Source organism: Labrus mixtus, chromosome 5 (assembly GCF_963584025.1).
Source record: "Labrus mixtus chromosome 5, fLabMix1.1, whole genome shotgun sequence".
NCBI classification, from domain to species: Eukaryota; Metazoa; Chordata; class Actinopteri; order Labriformes; family Labridae; genus Labrus; species Labrus mixtus.
Genome location: NC_083616.1, coordinates 18,898,491 through 18,920,984, shown reverse-complemented (window position 1 = coordinate 18,920,984; position 22,494 = coordinate 18,898,491). Strand labels below are relative to the sequence as shown.

Below are 22,494 nucleotides of genomic sequence, written 5' to 3'. Positions count from 1 at the left end.
GTGTTGTTAAGGGATGCGTGTGGGTGGCTGTTTTTTTGTGCAGCTCCCCCTGTTCTTGTTTTGCTAGATTGTGTTTTGTTGAATGCTTCAGAAGGAAAGGCATTACTCACTTTGGGTGTGTGATTGGCACCTCCAGGATGAGGTCTTCAGGGATCTCAAATAGCTCAGGGTCATTTCCGTTGGCTTGAAGCAGGAGGGGGAGGACATCAAAACGACCCTTTGGAGCTTTCCATCCCAGCTGCATGCAGATCTGGTGACCAAAAAGCAACATGTGAGCTGAGAGTAAACAAGACCAAAAGTGAGATTTTGTGGCTTCATCTTTTCAAATTTACAAACTTCAGCTCTTTCTGCTGTGTACCTCAGTAAATTCAACATTTGCAGGGTCTCCCATGATCTGTCCATCGAGCTGTTTGTAGCCCGCGTAACGGATCAACTGACTGTTCCACACTCGATAGTCATGTTTGCCATCTGTCCTCTGTGGAAATATGGTGATGGCTGACCTGCAAAACACAAACAAGGAGAAACTACTGTATAAGAAAGTGTTCCAAAATGTGTGTTTAGATGTTTACAATATTTGCATTCATAGATATAACTCTAATTTGGTTTGACTAACATTCAGACTAATTATATCAGGTTCTTGAAAATGTCTGTGCACAAAGTGAGAAACTGTGGACTTAATCTATTAAGATTTTAGTTTAATCACTGATTAAAGAGATTGCTAACACATGGTTGCTATTATGCCCTTAATGTCAATGCACGTAGGGCCAAAAGGACAAAGCTTGGTCAAAGCTCACCTTCAGCCTGCTCAACATCACAGTGATGTTTTAATGCAATGACTGGGTAAAAGCAAAAGGGTAAAAGTAATACTGCTAAGCTGGTTATAAGTCGCAGAGGAGCAAGAGCAGCTGTGTGAATCTGGGCCAGTTGTGCTAGCAGAGTACATCTGCCGGAAACTGTCACTCAGCCCCTGTGTAAACTATTGTAAGTGGAGGACCCAACAGGCATACTCTGTAAGAGGAGGCTATTTACACCGACCACTGTGTGTCAAAACATTCTATCCCAAGGTCTACCATTTATTGAATTATTAAAAAAAACATCAAAATCGGCTCTGATTTTTTTTACAATCAAGGCATCCCTACCAACCAAAAGTATTTCTGACAAAGAAGCAACTCAAATCTTGTCACTTATGAGCTGTGATCACAAAGTACAAGGATAAATAACTACTACTATTAATCATGACAACACATTAATCTATTCAATATTTTTCAGAAACCTACAACATTCATTGTTAGAAAGTTAATGTACAAACCATTAAAAGAAGGAAATTTGACAAAATGTTGTTGCCATTTTGCATGTTATGTATAGTTAGTATACTTTCCCCCTTAAAAAAAAAACACCATTTGTCAACAACTGACTCTTCTTTGCGCATCCTTTTTGACCTGAAGAATACAGTTATCAATTTGGATCACCTAGAAACACCCTTTTTACTGTGATAATAATGTATGATTTTGATTAAACAAAATAACTCTGTTTCAAGTATGCAGAGCACCAGCCAGGATGTTAGTATGCTGGCTCTCATCAACACATACCCATGCTGCCCCTCTGAAGGCCAGGCTAAGTGTAGTAATGAGTCAGTAGCTCTCCATCATCCAAGAATTAAATATGAGGTGTCACATGTGATTAGGATTTGGCAGAAGTGAGCGAGTGCTGTTCAGGTCTAACAAATAACTGCTTGTTGTGAGCAGGGTCCACCGCCTCACTGACAGGGCAATGATTGGTGCAGAGACACATACAGATAGACAGGATGCAGATAGTGTCAGAGGCAGCATTAAGAGACGGAGAATACATTGACAGATGGGACAGCGGGTCAAGTCAGGGCAGTCAGAGATCGCGAGGGGTGATGAAATACATGGAACGACAGATGGAGAGAGGGGAGATGAACCCGAGCAGAGTTGAACAACAGGAAACAACGGACAGCATAGGGAAATAAAACTTGGGTAAAGAGTCGAGCGATATCTGTTGCTGTCTGCGTTTTTACCTCAGATTGCCTTTATTGGTCGCATACTTGATGTGGTTACAGATGTAGTTGTACATTCCATGAGCTGTTGTGCAGTCTCTAGCGTCAAAAACCTGGTGTGCAAATGCAAACGTGAAAAATCAGAATCACATAAATGCACAGTGAAGTTATTTAACATGACCTTGAACAGAAAACATGATTTTTAACTTAGCTGACATGTGTTAGTGAAGCTTAACAAGTCAAAGATACGGTATATAAATGGTAGATGAGGCCTCTTGGTTTCAAAAAGTGAAGGTCCTGAAATGCCTTCAACCTAGATTCTTTCCAAGGGCAACTAGGGTGCTACTCTGCTGTCAGAAACAGTCCAACTATGGCTTACACAGCGATATGTCAACTAGATTATAGGAGTAGCAATGTGCATGTACTATCTAATCTTTTTTTTTTTTTACAGAAATTTGTATTTCTGGAGAAAAAAACAAGATGTACAGGGCAACATGCCAATTTTTGGCCTTCAAATGATGGCTCACAAACCAAAGGGTGACAACATGTTACAGTAGCTTCATCCACTTGTTTTTATACAATCTACCCTTGTATCTTGTCTTTGAGTATCTTGATTTTTTTTTTTATTTAAGTGCAAAATTAGTAGAAATGCAGATTCCATCTTGAAAATACCCACACCTTGTCAAATCATCAAAAACCGAATGGAGGGATTGTATTAACATGCAGTACATGCTGTGATTTTAGACTTTCTGTACCTGCAGTTTGGACCACTGGATCCTTCCTACACATCTGGCAGCATTCCTCCAAGCATGTTTGGCTCCATAGATCAGCTCAGTGTCTTTTAACTGGTAAGTTCCTGAAGCTTCAATCTCCTTCGTCACCTCCTCCAGCCTGTCCACATGGGCCTTAGAGCCGTACCTGTAGACAGGACAGATCCGACAGAATGAGAGAACACGTGCATACAGTTTAGTGTAGCACAACACTAGAGTTACGCTAAATACGTCATGCTAATGCTAATGATCCACAGAGGCTTAAATTCTAGCTCCGTCCACCGGAAAGTTTAGAACTGAAGAAGCCTTTCGGAGGAGAGGTGAAACATCTTCAAGATCTTTATACAAGTCCAGTTGCCTTTGGATCAAGCTTTGAGGCTAAATACATTGTTCTATTTTTTAAGAATCCATTATAGGTCCATGAAGAAATGTTGCTCTGTCATATTTATCTACAGTATAATAATTTTTTTTCAAGAAGCCCTCCTTAACTAGTTTGGTTTCCACACTAAACCTAAAACCAAGTGCAGAAAACAAACCAAACAAGTGAATAAAACACTCAAAATAATTGTTTTGTACAACTTGAAATGAATATCTGAAGGAGAGATTAACTTGTAGAACTTTGTCACTGCCAGTACCAAACAGAAAGCTGGTGTGAATCTGAGTTATTAGTTACACAGTAACTTGTCTAAATGCGAAAATGCTTAAGAACCTCCTGTGGTAAACCTCTGTGTCAAGTTTGGAACTTCAGTGTTGTGTTAGTGAGGTCTTTTAGCAGTTTATTAACCACTATTTGTTGCATTTGAAGGAAGCAGTTGGAAAAGTGAGGCTGAGTGTGTTAGTATTTGGTGCTAAAAAAGAGCAAGCAGTGAGGTTGAATTGAGAGCAGAATGTGAAGGACCATAAAGCTCACAAAATGCCAATCAGATCGGTGAGTACAACAATAAAACTCTCAGCTGGTTGTAACTCTCTTTCTATTGGAAAACATGTTGCTAAGCAACCTAGTGTTGTGTGAGAGCACTCTATGTTCTGCAAAAATTGTTCAGCTCTCCTTTTGCTGTAATATGTGGGTCTTTGGTTAAAGATGCTGTGGAGTTTTTATTCTTCAGAAACCCTCTTCAGATGTAGAAGTTGTACCCTCCATAGTCCTACGTTTATATTATTTGTTTGTTACTTTTTGGTGAGTTACGTCATCTTTTTTTATTCAGTTAATTTAGGAAGGCCATTCAACTCAAGAAGGCAGTTCTATATTTATAAGTTAGGATTCACTATTCTGATACTCACATTCTGCAATTTCCATCCTCAGAAATGGATGATGCATTTTGCCGTGTTGGCTTTTTGGATGTACTTTTGTGTTTTTTTTTTTTTTTTAAATATTTTCTCTGTCCTGTTCTGCCTTCCCACAAAACCAATAACCCTTCTGGGACAAATAAAGTTGATGTTGAAGAAATGAATGTATCGTTATTTTGGCATTAAGGACATGGATTTTTTGACATAAATCTATTATGAACCATCATGACCATTGTATGTTTTTATACCACCCTCTAACCTCCTGCTTCCACTTCTGAAATAGTGAAGAAGCAACTTTGACTCTTTTACACTGACCTTTTTACTTTTTTAAGGCAGCCTTTCACTTCAACATGAACCTACTCTTACTAAAGGAAAGGGATCTAGTACTCGCTCTATTCTTGATATTTGGCTTCTAAGGGGAAGCTTATATGTCGCACCGAGCTTAAAGTTTAACTTAGAAAATGCTTAATTTACAACTTATAATAAGTAGCACATAGCCTGATACATATGTTGCTGGATAGGAACCACATGGCTTTTAATGCAATACCAATGATTTCTAAACTTGCTCAATGTTCTTCAAGCTTTTCCGTTTCATTATGTTGCTTTTTCTTTTATAAAACCAAATGCTGAGCTTACCTTCTGATGGAGGTGTAGTACTGGTCTAGGAAGTCAGTGGCCAGTGGAAGAAGCTCGTCTTTAGTTCTGACTTCGTCTGGCTTGCGAACATGCTGGTTAGGCATCACCACAGAGCCAATGCAGACATTTTCAGTGCAGATTGGCATCTATAAAGAAAATTAACATGACAGACGAGGGAGGATATTTCAGGGATGATTTGAGCAAGTTGGTTATTACTCAGTGCCAAAATGCAACTGAAGAGGCAGGAGATTATGGCATATGGATCAAATTCACTAGTAATATAGCTGCAAATATCCACAAACTTTACTTTCCAGCAAAAATATCACCCACAGAAGACTGTGTTGGCTCTGGGGTATGAAATGCTAATTCTATTTCTAGAACTAACTTTCTATAACTTATGTCAGTGGCCATCTGGATTTCTTTTCCATTAGCTAAAAACTTTCTGCATCTGTCTCTGTATTGTGATTTGGTACTGAATGAAAGAAGCACGGCATCCTTTTAATTGATAAAACACCAAGCTATCACATTATAGCTATGTCAATTTATTTTAGATTAACCTGACAGTTATTGGTTCTCCTTTATTTAAGACAGACAAATGAAATGCTTCAATTGTGCATTACGCAAATAAAATAAGCCGAAGAAGAGAGAAACATTTTACAATTCCACTTTATAACCATGATCAGTTCCTCATTTGACCGTTGTAAGTTGTGCTTCAGTATTTTTGTAAGGCATTTTTAAAACTTTACTTGAGCAACCCGTTGTTTTCTATCAAAACATTTCCAGGTTACAAGAAAAAAAAACGTGTCTATATGATATAAACTTGAGGTATGATTAATGTACAAAGTCACTGAAAGGTCTTCAAATCTATCAATTCAAAGTTTAAGTTATATCATAGTTTAGTTTGGTTAATTGGTTTATTTGACAGGGGGCATTCACAAAAAAACTGCTGGGCCAGAGTTAGATATAAAGCTAATTGACATCTGTCGTCCCTGTGCAGGAAGATCTAAAAATCAAACATTACAATACAAACAATAAAATCAATACAAACAATACAACAGTGTATCACATAAAAACGAACAATTACAACTACATTACATTCTTCTTCTTCAAGGTTGATTATTCAAGGGTTTGAATCAGTGGTCACATGATTGGTTTGCCCTGAGCTATGATTTGAGTTTAGTTTTAAAAACACTGAAGCCTCTGATACCAATGGGGCAGTTCCATTTTCTGTGGCTCTCGTTGAAAATGCTGATCATCAGCCCTGGTCGCCCTAGTTTTGTTCCTGTTAAAGTGGTGGCGGTGCCTGATCATGAGTTAATTTATACACAATTAACACATCTGCAAAACAGGGAAAAACAATGTGCCACATGTTTAAAATAAAATGAAAATTTTTAAGGTACATTTTTATGTAAGCTTCCGGACCTTAAAGGAATGGAAGGGATCATATCTGTTTTACAATTCTTTTCATTATATCTCTCACAAATGGCTGGCACGAATGTTAATGAATGAGCAAGTCAGTGAGTCATGGATTGGTATCCTTCCATCAAGCAGAGGCAGGAAGACTGAAAGAGCGGGGAGAAAAGACAGAAAATAATAAACCAGACAGATGTACAGAGAGAAGGCTCATAGCTGAGAGCAACCTTGTGTGGTCAGTCTAATGTGATTAGAGCTGAAGTCAGCTGTCATTTTGGTTTGCCCAAATGTCTTCACCAGCTTAGAGAGAGATGGAATGAGTGAGCAGGAGCGGATGACAGAAATGATAATGCAGGCATGCAGGCGGAGAGGAAATTTGACAATGACCCCAGCGCTGCTAAAATTGGCTTGTTAGGCTGAACCACACACTTGCACTGTTTAAACATTAGACTTAAACTGGCAGTCTGTCTCAAATAGACCTCTCTCCGTGTCCCTTCCAACAAATTCACCACTCGCTTGACATAAAATGTTGGACAAGGCTACAAACACACCATTTCAGCCAGTCAAAACAATCGGGACAGGAAACTGAGTAAATGAAGGATAAAAAAAAAAAAAAAAAAAAAAAAGGATAACTTGGAATATAAACCAAAGCTTAGAAAAGATAAACGACGGAAAGAAGAAAACAACACTGACATACATAAACATGAACATAAAGATTTGACAAAGTAAATGAGGAAATGGATGAGTGGAGCAGGGAGTGTTAAAAATAAAACAAAGTAATCACTTGTGCTCCAGCACGTCCGCTCATCATACTGCTCAGGGCATTCATGCCAGCCAGCTGTCCTTTTCGAAAAAGACGGATCATCCTCCAATACAGCAGTGTCTGTGATAAATAATAACGCTGAAGATGCTACTACAGAACATTCATTGGGATGCACAGTGTGTCCGATAAGTCACCAAAGTAATTAGGCGGCTGTTTGCTGTGTACGAATGGCTGCGGTGTTTTGGGGGCTGAATTATTAAACGGTGGAGTTCACCTTGTGCCTGCTAGACTGGTTTACTAACTAGAGGAAGAAACTTTGGCTGCATGATAAAATGAAGAAAATGGATGGACCAGGGGGGATGATCAATGAAAGGGGATGGACATTTAACGCACCGAATACATTTTCTCGCCTGTTTTGCCTTTAGATGATGACTTCTGGTGTTTTTCCCAAAAAGGTTTTTGGAAAGGACTTTGTTTGGCATTTAAGGGCCACTATGAGGGTGGAGATTGCCTTCTCAAGAATAAAACACAGCAGCTGATCGCTTAAAAAAATCAATTATGGAGAGCTTCAAGGTAAATGGATGTCACAACAAAATTTGATTTGATTAGTGTGCCTCCTGAAGTTATATAAAATAAATAAAGGAAAAGACAAAATAAAATGTAAAAAGCATGTCTGTAATAGTGGGTTTTAAGAAGTGAATGATTCTGCACACCTTGTCTCGATGGCCTCGTGGAGGTCGTTCCAAAGTCGAGGAGCCCTGACAGCAAAAGCATGTTCACCTTTTGTATTGAGCCTCGACTTTGGAAAGACCAGAAAAGCCCCATCTCCATCCCCAAGGTTGCGAGATAACGCCTAAGGGGTCAGTATTTTCAAAAGATAATTTGGGGCAAAACCAAGACAAGCTTTAAAAGTGATCAGCAAAATCTTAAAATCAATTCTAAAAGTGACAGGGTGCCAGTGGAGGGAAGCGAGGATAAGAGGGATGTGATGGCATGGCATCTGTTAAAACCAGTCAGAAGGCAAGCTGCTGCGTTCTGGAGGCAGGCAGGAGAGAAATGTGAGAAATGTGCAAAGTGAAACAAGGATGGTGGGAGTTGCAGTAGTGAATTTTTAACTTTTTCCAGGTCAGCTGGTGGCAACTAAGTGCAGTGTCCTTTACACAAACCCAAGTCTCGAGGCTTTCAATTAAAATGGCATGATCTACTGGGTCAAGTGCCGCACTTTAATAAAAAATAATGAAAATGGAGCTGTGTCCTCCGTCAGTAGGTTAAAGAAGGTCATTTGTTAAGGAGAGCTGTGTCTGTACTATGTATTGCTCTTAAACCAGACTGAAATTTCTCAAAGCTCTCATTTGCATTCATAAAAGATGCAATTTCCATTGAAAGAACTTTATATAAAACTTTGGATAAAAATGGGAGTTAAGAAATTAGCCTCAAATGACTGAGAACAGTGGGATTAGGATTTGTTCTTTTTAAAAGAGATGGACCAAAGCATGTTTAAAAGCAGATGAAAAACTACCAGTTAAAAAGAGATGTTTGCTTGTCAGTGGATGGATCGGGTCAGATACCCTATGCCTATCAAGACCCAGGCTGTAATTTTTCATCAATTTGCAGGACGTTTTCCAGTGCCATCAATGATTTTATTGGTCATAGCTCTTTTTTTATATATATAACCAAATCCAAACTAATGACAAACCCATTACCCATTAGCACAAATGCTCAATTGCAGATATGAGAATGCCAATAGATAGAACAAGACATTAAACTTGAAAAACATTACATCTGCTTAAAGAAAAATGTAAACACGGCCAATGAGAAAAAGTTAAAAGGCAAATTTTAGAATTTGGCTAAAAGCACTGGTTTGGAAAGTGCCCCCTAATGGTGCTGTTTGCTTTTCTGTAAAATGTTCGAAAGAATTGCATTTTTCTATAAAAACTTTGAAAGAAGCTTTTGTTAGCTTGATGTATGGTTTAATGTGATTGTACGAAACAGTTTTGTTGAGGTAGTCATGCGTCATAAGACAGCACAAATATCAAATGTCACATTTGATTTCTCAGTTTCCTGAGAATGGTGACTCATTATGTGACCATCTGAGTGACTGTATGACCATGTCAGCTGTCCTCATACTGTCTTTCTTTAACTGAAGAATATTTTATTTATTTCATAAGCTGTAGCCATTTTTCCCATTTATTTATTTTTTCCATTTTCCCTTGCTCCCCGCTCTCTTGCTAAACAGTAACGAGCTGAATCACCAACATTTCAGACAATAGCTCTCTAATGTACGGACAGTAAGTGTGAGGCAGAGAAAAGGCATGCCATGCTGTGCTATTATTCTTCAATCTATTTGACTTGCAAATTATGTGTTGTTCAGCATGTAGGCTGAATGTTTTTCAGTCATCTAGTTTATGTGCATTTAAGATACATTTATAGTCATAGACATACTGTAATATGGGTCTACCTCAATATCTGACCTGAAAGCTTTGCATTCCTGTAAGATTATACACACAGGCTTGCACCTATAATGGTGGTATTACAGAAGCAATACAAAAGCACTTGCAATCAATATTTAAGTGTGATTCTTTCTGCATAACACATTTGAGGTACTGATATACCAGTTATCACAAAAAAACAATAAACATATTTTTTTATTTTTTTCAGAGACCAAAGTGCCAAGCTTGAATATATTGTATAAAGTACAGTGCAGTGGTCACTTTTGGATCCTGAAGGAATTGATGGTATGGTATCGCCAAATTATATCTTATTGTAAGGACGCACAAAGAAATAAAAAGTCTTGATAAAATAACCATTAGAAACAATTCTCAAGCGTAAATATCAAGTTTTTCATTTTCTTTGCATTGGATTACAATTGCATCATACAGGTGTTTCTTTCTTCCTGGTTTCCTGGTGCCAATAGTTTCCGTCTTCTCAACTTAGTGAAGGGTGTCATGAGGTGAAGACGCAGCTGCACTTCACAGCCTTCATTCAGATTCCGAGAGGCATTAAAACTGCTTGATTTATGACCAAAAATCCTTCATTTCCTTACTAGCCTGGTTGCCTCATCCACAAACGTAAATACTGCTGCAGACAGCTTCTTCTTTTTTTTTTCTTTTTTTTTTTAACACCATTTATTGAACTCTTTCCATGTATGCCTTACCTTGCTGCAGCTGTGGTGGAGTGTGTCGCTGTAGACGGTGCCTGTCTCCCAGTTCTTGATCTTTATGAAACGGGGGCATTTGGATGGGCTGCCGTTCTGCAGTGTCTTAGTGGGAGAGGACCTGCCCTTGGCTGGAGGCTGAAAAAGAGTACAAACACATTTAAATTAGTCATTACAGTCTGTCTTAGATCTGTGTCTTGGAAATAACTTCTAACCTACAGTATGTAACACATTTGGAAGTAGCTGGATACGTTGTTTATGACTGGGAGTCATTCTGAAAAGAGACACTTCTATCCCACTATTGGGGAATTGATTCAACTGCCACAATTTGACATTGATTGGTCAGTTCAAAATGTGGATAACCCAAGTATCTGGAAAAAAAAAATCTCCAGAAATTCTATAATAAAGAACTCTCAGCTGCTCTGTCATTTTAATTAAGTCTCTCATACTGACTTTTGCATATGACCCAAGTGCATTCTCTCTCTCTTTCCCCTTTCTATTTTATTTCACACTCTAGGATAAAGGCAATCGGCATTAAACAGCAGGTTGTTGGCAAGCTAACTCTTAGTTCACTGAGTTTTCCAATACTGTAGCTATTGACTGATCAATGCCTGCAATTTAACCAAAAAGACAACTGTTAGCATCGCCTTGGGAAAGCAAAGAGGGATTGCCTAAGATCAGGGTAATCAATCCCACACATTGGAAGCCCTATCATCATCTCCCTCAGCATTGTTAAGCCCGCAGAGGAGCGGCCTCTGAACAACAATGACACAATCATCATGCTTGCCGGGGAGATGAATACCAACAGTGTCACGCCAGTTGAGTCTCATTGTCGTTGCGTGTCCTCTCCAACAGCGGAGGGGAATGAGGAGGATTGGATTGAATTTGATTTTGCACACACTGAGAATAAAGAGCTTAGTTCCTGTGTGTTCATGCTCCAACATCAGTAACCCTTGCTATGCGGCTCAGATATGACACATTGCTATCATTGAAGTTGTGGACAGGAAGAAAGATCATTGTACCGTAAAGGGACTCTCAGTGGAATGAGCGAAGAAAATCAGATGAGGAGAATTAAGGCTTGTTGACATAAAACGCACAGTAGTTGTGTGAATATGAATATAAGGCTTGTGGCTCACTGACCGGAAGCTTTAGCTTGGCATTTACATTAGTTTTTTTCTCACCATGATACATGCAGCTTTAAGATAAGCCTGTTTGGATGAGCAACGTGTAAATGTCAGTGTTCTTTCTTTATACATGTGTACATGTTAATTTTTAAATGTCACGGTGGAAAGACAAACAGATTGATTAAATGTTACAGAGAGGTCAGCTAGGGGAAGACCACTAAGTGAATGTCCAGAAATACCAGGAAAAACATAGCAAGAGATCAAATAAATTGAAAGAATAATTGGTCAAATATGATTGTGTAAAACTAAAGGTTCCAATTGCTCTTTTGCTGAACCCCTCCAATGAACAGAACTTGTCTTATTTTAACACAAGCAAGGCAACTAGACACAAAGAGACTCTCAAGGCCAGAGTTATCACTAATTTACTACAGCATACAAAACAGATATAGAAATGAGAAATTGTGACTTTGTACATTCACTATTAATCCAAATTTTCTCTTCAGTGACAGCTGTATAAGTAAATCAATGAAAATTTGGGATTCTACTGTTTGATTTTTATGGTCAAATAAAAATGGCACACAGTTAAAATACTGTAGTCTCAGAGATTGATTTCTGACCTCAAGCTTTAAATGACTCTACACCCAGATGTCTTTAGGATGGAGCCATAGTAAGAGCAATAATTCCACTAACATTGTAAAGCTGGTGTCTTTTTTATTGTTGTGCCTGTTCTTGCTAAAAAGAAAAAAACAATAAAATGATGATGTAAGAGCAGAAATCTTACAGGCACTGCAACAATAACATTGCCTGGTAAATACAGGACACAACATGTCTAAAATCAAAATATCAATGAAAAGTTCAGTAACTGCATTTACTGGAAAGAAAAACTTTGGCCATTATCTCTTTATGTAATTATCTTCATTAGATTAGGTTCAATTAGTCTCATTTGTAGCTCAACGGATGCTCTCCATTGTAAAATCCACACCTCATTCTTGACATAGCCTTTTGATTGACGAATGATGATGTATGTGTTGTAAAAGAATGTCTGTTCCTGCAACAACCCTCGGTTATGCAAGTAACGTTGGGGCGTTGGTGTTCTGTTAATGCCTTGATTTTAGACATGTTGTACCTTGTCATCATTTCTATTCTAGAATTACAATAATTTGAAACTTCAAATTGAACAATGACACCGAGCTTTAAATGACTCGACACCCTGAAGAGCAATAATCCCACTAACGTTGTAAAGCTGGTGTCTTTTTTATTGTTGTTCCTGTTCTTGCTAAAAACAAAAAAGAGCAGGAGTGCCATGCATGGTTTATGCATTTATTATTTTTCAGAAGACAACTGTTAGCATATCCAGCCAACTAGCTAACTATCCAGGGCAATGACAAACCCTTACTTCTAAACCAAGCAGGCAGGGCTAAGAAATGAAGCAGAAGTGCCAAAAACTGCAGTTCCCAAAGTGGCCAAATGAGGCTGGCTCCAAAAGAGCATCAATTCCCAAAAGGGCCCAAATACAAATCCTAAACTTTATAGCAGAATTAATCATGTCTACAGTCTGGTATGACAAACGGTTCTGGTCTCTTCAGCCAGTATCTTATATATGAATTACTCCAGTGGGTATGAGTTTAAATGAACTTTGCTAGTCTCCACAAGCTCTCTTAATAAATAAACGGCTCTAGTCAGCTACCAGAACAAATAGAATCCCGTTCTGTGCGACACATTTTGGCATGCATGCTAATTTGCCAGCTAACAAACTAGCCAAAGGTTTTAATGGATAGCTCAGACAACATGACATTTGCCAGCATCTAACTCCACTCCAGTACCACCCTCTCAACCACATAAGGTCACTTCTGACTCAAAAAATAAATAAGAAAAAAAAAGGAACCACTGTGATGCCAAACTCCAAGCTTGAAAAATGTTCATTGACAAACTCCTGGTTAAGCTTGTGACAGCTACATTTTGCTGCATTTTATAAAGTACATTTTCAACCCAGTCAGCATATCATTAACATTTTTTAAATAGTATTTACCCAAGGGGAGTGGGCCCAAAGGTCATTGGCTACTCTGTCCCATGGCAACTTCTAGATCACTAAACATTAAATTATGCAGAAGCAGAAGCTCAAGCATGAGGCATATGGACAGTCTTTCAGCAAAGTGATAAAATCAATTTGCAGGTCAGCATTATGTCATTTGAAATCCTTGTATTTAATCAGGGACAAACTTTGAGACAATCTGAAACCATTCTCATTCCCCTTTTTTTTTTTTAGCATAAGCTATGTGTCTGACTTTAGTCTATTAAATTAAACTCAAATCAATGAGCCATCAAAGTTCGCATAGAGTAAGTGTCTGACAAGAGGCCTGCAGTGAAAATGCTTGCTGCATCAATCAGTACACATAAACACGTAAACTGGACACAAACACATGTCCAAAACACACCTTCTCACAAAAGCACCTCTGTTTGAGCTTACACTACCAGGAAAAACATATGGCTTCTTCATACATACATAGCCTCTCAAAACTGCTACAGCATGGATGATCCACCCTCTCATCCCTGCCTCTTTCCAACACTTTCGCACAAACATTCTCATAAGCATGTACATTAACATTCTCTTCTCCTCAGGTCTGAGGGGCTGGATCATTTCAATAGGGGCCACATTTGATGGAGAGCTGCGGATCAGCAGCTGCACACATTCATTATGCCTCCTGGAATCATTTTCGCCCCATCCGGTCCCATTGATGGGGGCTTGAGCGACGTCACAAGTGGGTGGATAACACAGACCATGTGCAGATTACGACACTATCCCTGTCACAGACACTCAGACCTGTGACGAGACCCTTCTGTGTGGAAGGCATAAGCTGGATTTAATGCTGCACCAGCTTTCCCCCCGGAAGGATCTAATGCCTAGGTGATGGGATCTTAGGCAAAGGCTTTACGACTATGCGCAAAGAAGCAACACAGATGCTCGGTTTCAGAAAGCATGGAAAGTGCAAATAGTGTGGATTATTGTACAGGCAGCCATGGACACACATGCATTATACAGCTGTAGAGAGCCTTCTCATGAATATTTGCAATCAATGTACACATGGACAAGAGGGCAAAGGATCTTCAAGTTATTGATCTGGGAGTGTAGAAATGGATAGACTTGCTGTTTCATTGGGGATTTAGTAATAATTTCATTTTTCATTACCTTGTCAGTGTCAGCGTTGTTGAGTACCACCGTCATGTTTTCCAGCATTCTGTTGTTATCTGACGCCAGCTGTGGAGCTGTGCCATTTCCCACACCAAGGTCCCTGGAAGTCACATACAATTAACCGTCAGGTGTTTATGCTCACATCCGGTGCAAAATGCTCCATTCATTTCACATTAAAACCTTAGCCAAAACGTTCACACACAGGCAAATACACAAAGACAGTGAAGAATCTGCCTGTCTTATATCATTACACATTAAACCATGGACCTGTACACCCTCCAGAATGCTGTCATATCAGGAATCACTGCACAATTTCTACAGGCTCTGAACACCCACTTAGGTGTTTTCTCTCCACAGGACATAGTGGGTGTGCAGACACAGCTTGGGCTGCATCTATGTTGTTTGCACCTGTTGCAGAGCTGCAGTGGGATAGCTTCCTCCTTCATGTAGGCTTGTCTCAGTAATTTACCACCAAAGCTTCGCATCAACTTCATACTGAGACGAAGTGGGCGAAAGCTGGACAAGTCCAAAGGGAACACTTCTTACAAGTCAGACGGGAGAAAAACTACTAAGGTGCATTGACCTTGCTTTTGCTCTTTCAATCACTTTAGCTGTGCTTCTCTAACACTTTGTCCTCCTGCAACATAATGAAGAAAAAAGTCCCTCCATCAGTTTATCACGTAGCAATTTCATTCAGCTTATTTATACATCATGTTTTTTTTTTTTTATATGAATTCACTTGTTTGGACTTATATCTGCATTTAGAAAGCTAACAACAGTGCTTATGAAGGCTTCTTCAGACATTGAAACAGAAACACAAGACAAACAAATCAAAAATGTGTGACCCATTTTCTGTGTTTTTGATGAAAGAATATACCATCAGATAAAAAACAGATCAATTCAAGACCAAAAGATAAAGAGAAACTGAATATGAAGTGAGAGATCTCACTCTGAGCTGTAATTATTTGATCCTGAGAGACGTAGGGGGGAGGGGACGTCACTGTGCTGCCACTGTAGAAAACCACGAGAAATGAATAAATCCAGCATACTCATAAGCGAGTGGTTTCAAGTTTGTGTTCTCCTCCTCCTCCTATTGAAAACACCCACACATATATCACCCATTACTGACTTTCACACTCGCCCCCTCCTCCAGTCTTTCTCATGTGCATGCGTCCATACTAATTGTAAATCCTCACAGGCATCCTTCCCTTTCCTTTTCACACTGTATCTCTTCAGTTGTCGCAATTTGCAAGAGCATATTTTTCCCTTCAGTCTTCTAATTTAGAGGTGGAGTTCATGTATGCAGAAATGACGAGGGAGGTTGTATGTGTCATTTGTCATTAGCTCTGGCTCTAGAGCATCCTCAACTTGTACTCTGAAACAGGCTAAACGTTATAATCTGCTTTCTCTTCCAGTAAAATAGTCCCTCAGAAATAATCTGAGATATGTTACTGCACAGACAAACCCTGGTAAAAAGATATTATTGGCTATTCAATTCTAAATAACAATTTTCTATATATAACTCTTTAGAGAGTTTTTTTCTAAAGCCAAACCCAAAAATTAAAGATGAGTAAGTTGCCTCTTTCCTAATGCTGGCCAAATGTCAGTGTGTTTCAAGGTCGTCTATTGGCTATAAAAATGTTTTCCTCTGGCCCAAAGGTCGCCCCATTAACAAACGTTATTTTAGCATGACTTACATGCTTTGAGTTTTTTCTTTCTGCATGTCTCTGTGAAATACAATGAATCACTCATAGTGTATTTATAAAAGAGAGGAGGTTGTGCATGGATTGGTCAAGAATGACACATTGATTCAAGCAGACTGTAGCATCGATTAGATTTCAATTGGTCGTGGGAGGAGAACAGCAGATAACTGAGATGCCAATATCAACATTACACTTTGGAGACCATTTAGGCAGAGGCTGGAAGATTATGGCTGATCTGGAATAAAAAAAACTTTTTCTCATCACATGTAACAAAGGGAGCCATGTTACATTCATAGAGTCTAATTTCTCAACTACCTGCCTGCTTAAAACTCTGCTGCAGCTGACCTCAACGGAAAAGACAGAATGAAAGAAGTTTTCTTATTTCAAAGCTTATTAAGCTAATGAAGCGTTTGTGATAAGCTTTGTGTTTGGCAAGATGCTAATTGGGGTCTTATTATCAATGTGACTTTAAATGGGAGCTGAAATACCAATTAAACAAATGCAATTGTTCTCAAATATAAGATATGAACTGCAAAAAAAAACGTCTAATAATTCAAGCAGATTGTAATTATATTCCAATGTAGATTTGGTAAGCAAGCTCATACAATAGATGCAGCTAAATAACCTTAAACCTGATCCCGAACTGGGGGTTTAATGTTAATTATGAAAAACTTCCAAAGTCAAGCAACATTATTTGTTCTAATATTTTAGGTTTTACATGAACCAAGTTAAGCGGGTTCCTTCGCAAAGTAGCACAAAAAATGGTGATGATGAATGTTATGAGCAATATCATGTTAATTGAGGTTTTCTAGAGGCCAGCATGCAGACAGTAATTACTTGGCAATCTACTCTGAGTCATACCAGATGAAAGAGAGCCTGTCTGTAGCAGCTAATACAACACAGCTGGGTCAGGTAGTTTGGGGAGTGCAGGGTGACAAAGTGTGTAGGGAGACTTTATTTAATAAGAGGACCAGGTGCAGGCGCTTATATCTGCTAATAACCAACTTGTTGAAGTGTCCTTGACCTAAATCCTGATTCTAATTATATCTAGGCTCTAACTTCAGTCTGTATGTGGAGGCTAACAAACACAAAGACACTTAAACCAAGGGATCAATAAGGTTGTATCGCATCACAAAATTACCAAGCCACTTGAATCTGGGCGTCTCTTCTCCCCACATTCCTCTGGCCCTCTCCATTGATCTCCTTTTTGCTGTTTTTGATGAGGCGCAGCACTGGTTCGATCTCCTTCAGCAGTTCGTTGTTCTCTTCCAGCCCATTGCACAGGAGGGCTCCACGATCCCTCATCAGCAGGGGGTCCTGGGCCTGCACGCCTCCCCTCTGCAGGATAGACTGGGTAATGGACGGAGAGGATAGATTCTCGATGGCTCTAAGCTGCGGCTCCTTATTGACCTGCTGCTGCTGCCCGGGGCTGAACGGGCTGAGAGGGGAACAGTGCTCATAGGACTTCGAGGGAGGGAAGGCAGGCCGTGTGACCCTCACTGTGCGTTGACGGCCGTCTCCAGAAAGGGTGGTCTCCAGGTGGGTGGTGAAGCCCTCGGGCCCGCGGAGGATCAGCACAGCGTGGCTCTCTGGTGACACGTTTTTCAATGTCTCCAGGGCCCGCTCATAAGACAGGTCCACCAGGGGCTTGTTGTTGACCGCCAAGACGATGTCACCCACCTGCACCAGGCCGCACTCCTCTGCTGCACCACCACGGATGAGGTCAGACACGATGACAGGTGGCTTGGACACCCTCTGCTTCACTAGAAAGCCCAGACCGCCGACCTTCCTTTTGTACAGGCGGACGGAGATGATGTTGGGCTGTAGCTGGCACACTGTTGGCTCTGACTCCTGCATGGTGCCCGTGTGTGTGGTGGTTACTGCGTGCTAGCGTGAGAGTGTTCGTGTGTCCCCAGGGATGTTTCTGAAAAGCAACAGAAGGAGAGGGAGGAGAAGGGGAAATACAAGTTCCATTAGTTTTGGGGGAAATTACCTTGACTGCATCATTTACTTACAAAGCGTTGATTTAACATAAGTCAAAGAGGGTATACAAGTCATTTAGTGTTTTTAGAAGGTTATATTACAGAGACAATTAAATCCTGTTGAGCCACAGATTCAAAATATCGTCACTGAAATAAAAACCTATTATCCATCAAATAGAACCCTCTTTGATCCTCTATATTGACATTGCAGTGACTAAACACAGTATCAGACCTTTTTTTCCTCAAAGGCAAATACTGGCTAGGCTTGTTTCTAAGCCTCTGTTTTCAATTTCTCCAGCGGCCGTGTAAAGTATTCACATCAGTACTGACAACTATTTAATGGGTCTCCTTGTATTTTCATTATAGACGGCATCATTTTTCTATATCACTTTGTTTCATATTTTAACTTATACCAGCTCTAGTTACAGTCGTTTAAAATTTTGAATAGTAAAACACATGATTAGTTTATAGAATATTCAACCAAATGGTTTGTAAAGGAGTTCTCCTAAATATGCATCAACAAGTGATCCTGTGGTACACCATTATATCATTTGGGGTTTTTCCTCTTGATATGTATGACATTATTAAACTACCTTGAGTGCAGTGCTCTACAAAAATGGAACATTAAATCATTTGTGTTTTTACTTTTGAGTATTTTTACCAATAATAATAATAATTTTTTCACTCTTTTTAGTCCATTAAAAGGTGAGAGGGACAGAAGCCATTAAAAACACAAACTTCTAGTATGTTGTGCAGAAGGATATTATTGCCTTTAATTTAAGGCATAAAAATAAAGAATAGAAAACAGGACACTTCGATTTTTGCTAGGAATGTTTCCCATGACCAATAAAATCCACTCAAGGGCAGTTTAGCCAATTTGCCAAAACTTCCATTTCTGCATTACCCTAACAACTCAGCTCTTGAGTGAATAAACACAAGGCATGTGACTAAAGCCTGTCCCTCAGCTCCTCGAGCCTTATTATTCCACCCTGTGCTTCATTGTCTTTTCACTTGAAATGAACTTAAGCAACAAAAAGGAAGCACTCCTCTGCCCCGTTTTCCAGGCGCTAAATTAAGTATTTTACCTCCTATGATGCGTGTAAGTTGTTCTTTGAAATGAATTAATCTGGCTGTGTGGGTGGCTTGGCCTTGAATGTACAGTGTGTGGAGAAAAAAAAAACGGACACAAAGCTGATACTGCGCGTGCTGCGCAATCTGTGCAGGAGGGCAGGCACGCAGCAAACATTGGGAATAGCTCAGCACCAAGGATAGCGGTCAACCTCCGATAGCTGAGTGTTTTACAATCCACATCTTGTCATATCTGCTCCTCTGCATCAGAAGGCTATATCAAGTTGTTGTTTACTTCAAAACTTCCATCGGCAGAAATTCCCTTCAATGTATATGTCCTAGGTATACGCTGGCTGAGTCATGCTGTAATGTCAATATATAAAAGTCTTGTAGTTCTGGAAAGTCAACACCATATCTTCTGATTCTATGCATAATCACTGAAATCACACATTCAGGGGATCAGGTCCTCAGCGCAGGGATTTTAGAAAAATTGGCCACAGTCATAAATATTGACTAAACTGTCCCTGGGCACAGGAATAACTTTAGATAGACGGGCCCTTTCATCCTAACTCTTTTTAGCTGCATCCTACTAAGATAAGAAATGACACATCACGGATGTGAATATTGATGGGAATGTGCTCTGAATATGAAGATTAAAATCTTTTTCTGAGATTGAAGGGGTGTCTGGTGTAGGCTGGGATGATTCTCTCCTATTAATGTTCAAATTATCTTGACTTAAACAAGCATACATAATTGACTGGGCTACCATTACGCACCCTAATCAGACTTAAATTAACGTTTCATTGAGAAAACTGTGTATGCAGACTCATCAATATGGTATAAATGAATGTGTTTATTTGAGCACTATAACAGTCACAATTTAGATTCAGAAACTACTTCTTAGCTCAATTAACTTTAATCCTGACTTCTTACTTCCTTGTTTAGCGGTGACAGTGAAGGACTAAGGCTACTCTTGGCTTGTTTTTAGTTTCCCCAATGTCTCTGCACAAAGCTTGCAAGTTACAGTTTCTTGTTCTGGTGATTAGAACTTGATATGAACTTTTGTTCCTGTCACAAAAACACTGCAGGGTTTACATGTGATCAAATTTGCATAGATTGACTGTGTGATTGGTTGGTCTTCATAACTTTAGAATGAACAGGTAAGTGAGGCAATTCGCCCTTAAAAAAGGGGGAGGGGTGGGTTAGTTAGGTATATATCGTCATCTTCTGCACCCATAAGCAATTAAATAAACTGCAAATGCGATCAAAGAAATCTTGAAAACGGATTTCACAACTTAAGTAGCAGCAAGGCATAAGCAAATCTACGGAAGCAGGCGGTAATACATTTCTATGCTATATGCCTTACAGTGAGAAAAAGAATCATATTTCTCTCTCATTTCTACAGAACTATGAGTTTCTTCAAGAGTAAAGCTGTTACCGGTTTTTTCATGTGAAAAACAATTCCTATATTCCTCACAAAATGAAAAATGTAATGATTCAACAAACATACAGTGAGTGACATGTATTTGTATTTGTGAAGTTGGATTCATTTTGCAATTGCTCTCATTATTACGATGTCCAATTGAAAGTCCCTAATGTTCCCTATATGAGCCTGAATGTAATGGCTCTTTCACAGGTTCAACAAGTTCTAGCGACTCTTTTTTTTTTTGCATAAGGTAAAACAACAACGTATGAACAATACATTTTACAAATTAAAGGCTTCATGTCTTAACCACAGGTGTGCACATTAATTGCCCTGCCGCACCCTCATCCTTCAGGGGAATGGTCAGCCTAATTTTGAACAAAAGTAAAAGCATAACAGGTGAAACATTGAATTAAAACGTTCAACAACTCACCCCTGAGAACAAGATCGCTGTCACAACGACCTGCTGCAGTGAACTTTAGGATAAAACTCCTGCGTTTCCTTAGCAGCGGCTGCACAAGTGTCTCATCCAAAAATGTGTCCAAGTCACAGCGACGCGCTCTGCCTCTCTAGAGACGAGGCATGCTTGTGCCTCTTCGCGTACCGGGGCGCTTTATAAATACAGAGCAACGGGAGACACTGTGACGAGCTGGGAGAGAGCCGTGCGCGGGCATTTAAATCAACTGTGGGTGGGTTTAGTTATGTCGGCTATCGTCATCACTCAGCATGCCGGAGCCGACTCTCCTCACATCCACTCCTCCTAGAGCCTGCTGTGGGCCTTCACAGGGGGGCAGGGACGAGGCAAGGTGTCCCTCCTGCTCCTGCTCCTGCTGCAACATGGAGGTTTCTAAATTAAAACCTGTAATGTGATATTATTCAAAATTATTGGAAGATAAATCAAAAAAGTAACTCTTGAACAAAAACAAAAAGCAAAAACGCAGACAGAAAGGTCATAAGCTGATGGGTATATAATCACCTTTTATAGCCTATCTCATTTGGAATACAGCAATTATACCATAGCCTATACTTGTCTCATTCAAAAGCAAAGAATTGGGGTCCAGAGATCTATGGGGCATGATTGTTCATTTGTTCAAGATTTAACACAAAACATTACCTATACACCATTGCCTATAGGTGTCATGATTTGGTCTTTTTTTAGTTTTGTTTTTCAGTGTTTGGTGTTTCTTCTTGTTCTGGTGTGTTTTGTTAGTTCTTGAGTTCTGTGGGTGCGTTCGAATTGTCCCTCCTATCTCCTTTCACTATCCACTTTACCTTAACCCCAGAAGCATTTAAGTGGCGGCCATGATAAGAGCCGTTCGAATTCTCTAAAAGTTAAGGAAAGGTGGGTCAGTGCTTCCTTTATAACCTCCTTTAGCATAGGATACACTGGACCATCCTTTACGAAAGGAGATGAGATATGCCGCCCCACAATTCCTTGCGGCCGCAACATTTAAGGCGAGTCGCGCATCCGACCGTTCACGTAAATGAACGATGATCGTAAAGTGACACAGATGATGTTTTATTCAACATATTTAATTCACTTAAGAATGCTTTGTGCAGTTGTACATTTGTATGCTTAAAATATTTATGTGTAGGTCATATCTTATATCTTTCATCATTAATGTAACAATTAATTTCATACAATCATGTTTATTTTGATGTTGATTTCTGAGTGGACAGGAAGGTGATGGTTTCACTTTTCTTACTTGTAGCCTGGTAGTCTATATTGCTTTTATTTCAATCCCAACCTTGTGGTGATTAGGATTATTTCACCGGTAAGAAGGCACAGGGGAAAGTTTTTTAGATGCGTTTTTTGTAGTCCATTTTCGGAACATTGTAGTTTCAACACGGCGGACTCACGTCATTAACCTCCGCCGGCCCGTCGCATTTAATGACGTCGCCTTGTGGAAAATGCGGTCGGATTGTCAGAGCAACGAGATCGCCTTTCCCTAAGTCCTTTATGA

General features: G+C 39.6%; 1 protein-coding gene across 1 annotated transcript in view; it reads right to left on the bottom strand.

Moving 5' to 3' along the window:
• Positions 1 to 21,143, bottom strand: part of nos1 (nitric oxide synthase 1 (neuronal)) — a 45,114-nt gene extending 23,971 nt beyond the window's left edge. Inside the window, exons 1-9 of the mRNA XM_061038381.1 lie at positions 20,964 to 21,143; positions 17,199 to 17,981; positions 14,352 to 14,454; positions 10,041 to 10,178; positions 4,711 to 4,856; positions 2,773 to 2,935; positions 2,039 to 2,130; positions 359 to 500; positions 111 to 250 (exon numbers count right to left, since the gene is read on the bottom strand). Coding sequence (XP_060894364.1) covers positions 111 to 250; positions 359 to 500; positions 2,039 to 2,130; positions 2,773 to 2,935; positions 4,711 to 4,856; positions 10,041 to 10,178; positions 14,352 to 14,454; positions 17,199 to 17,914 — 1,640 coding nt within the window. The 5' untranslated portion in view covers positions 17,915 to 17,981; positions 20,964 to 21,143. The remainder of the gene's footprint in view (positions 1 to 110; positions 251 to 358; positions 501 to 2,038; positions 2,131 to 2,772; positions 2,936 to 4,710; positions 4,857 to 10,040; positions 10,179 to 14,351; positions 14,455 to 17,198; positions 17,982 to 20,963) is intronic.
• Positions 21,144 to 22,494: the final 1,351 nt, after the last annotated feature.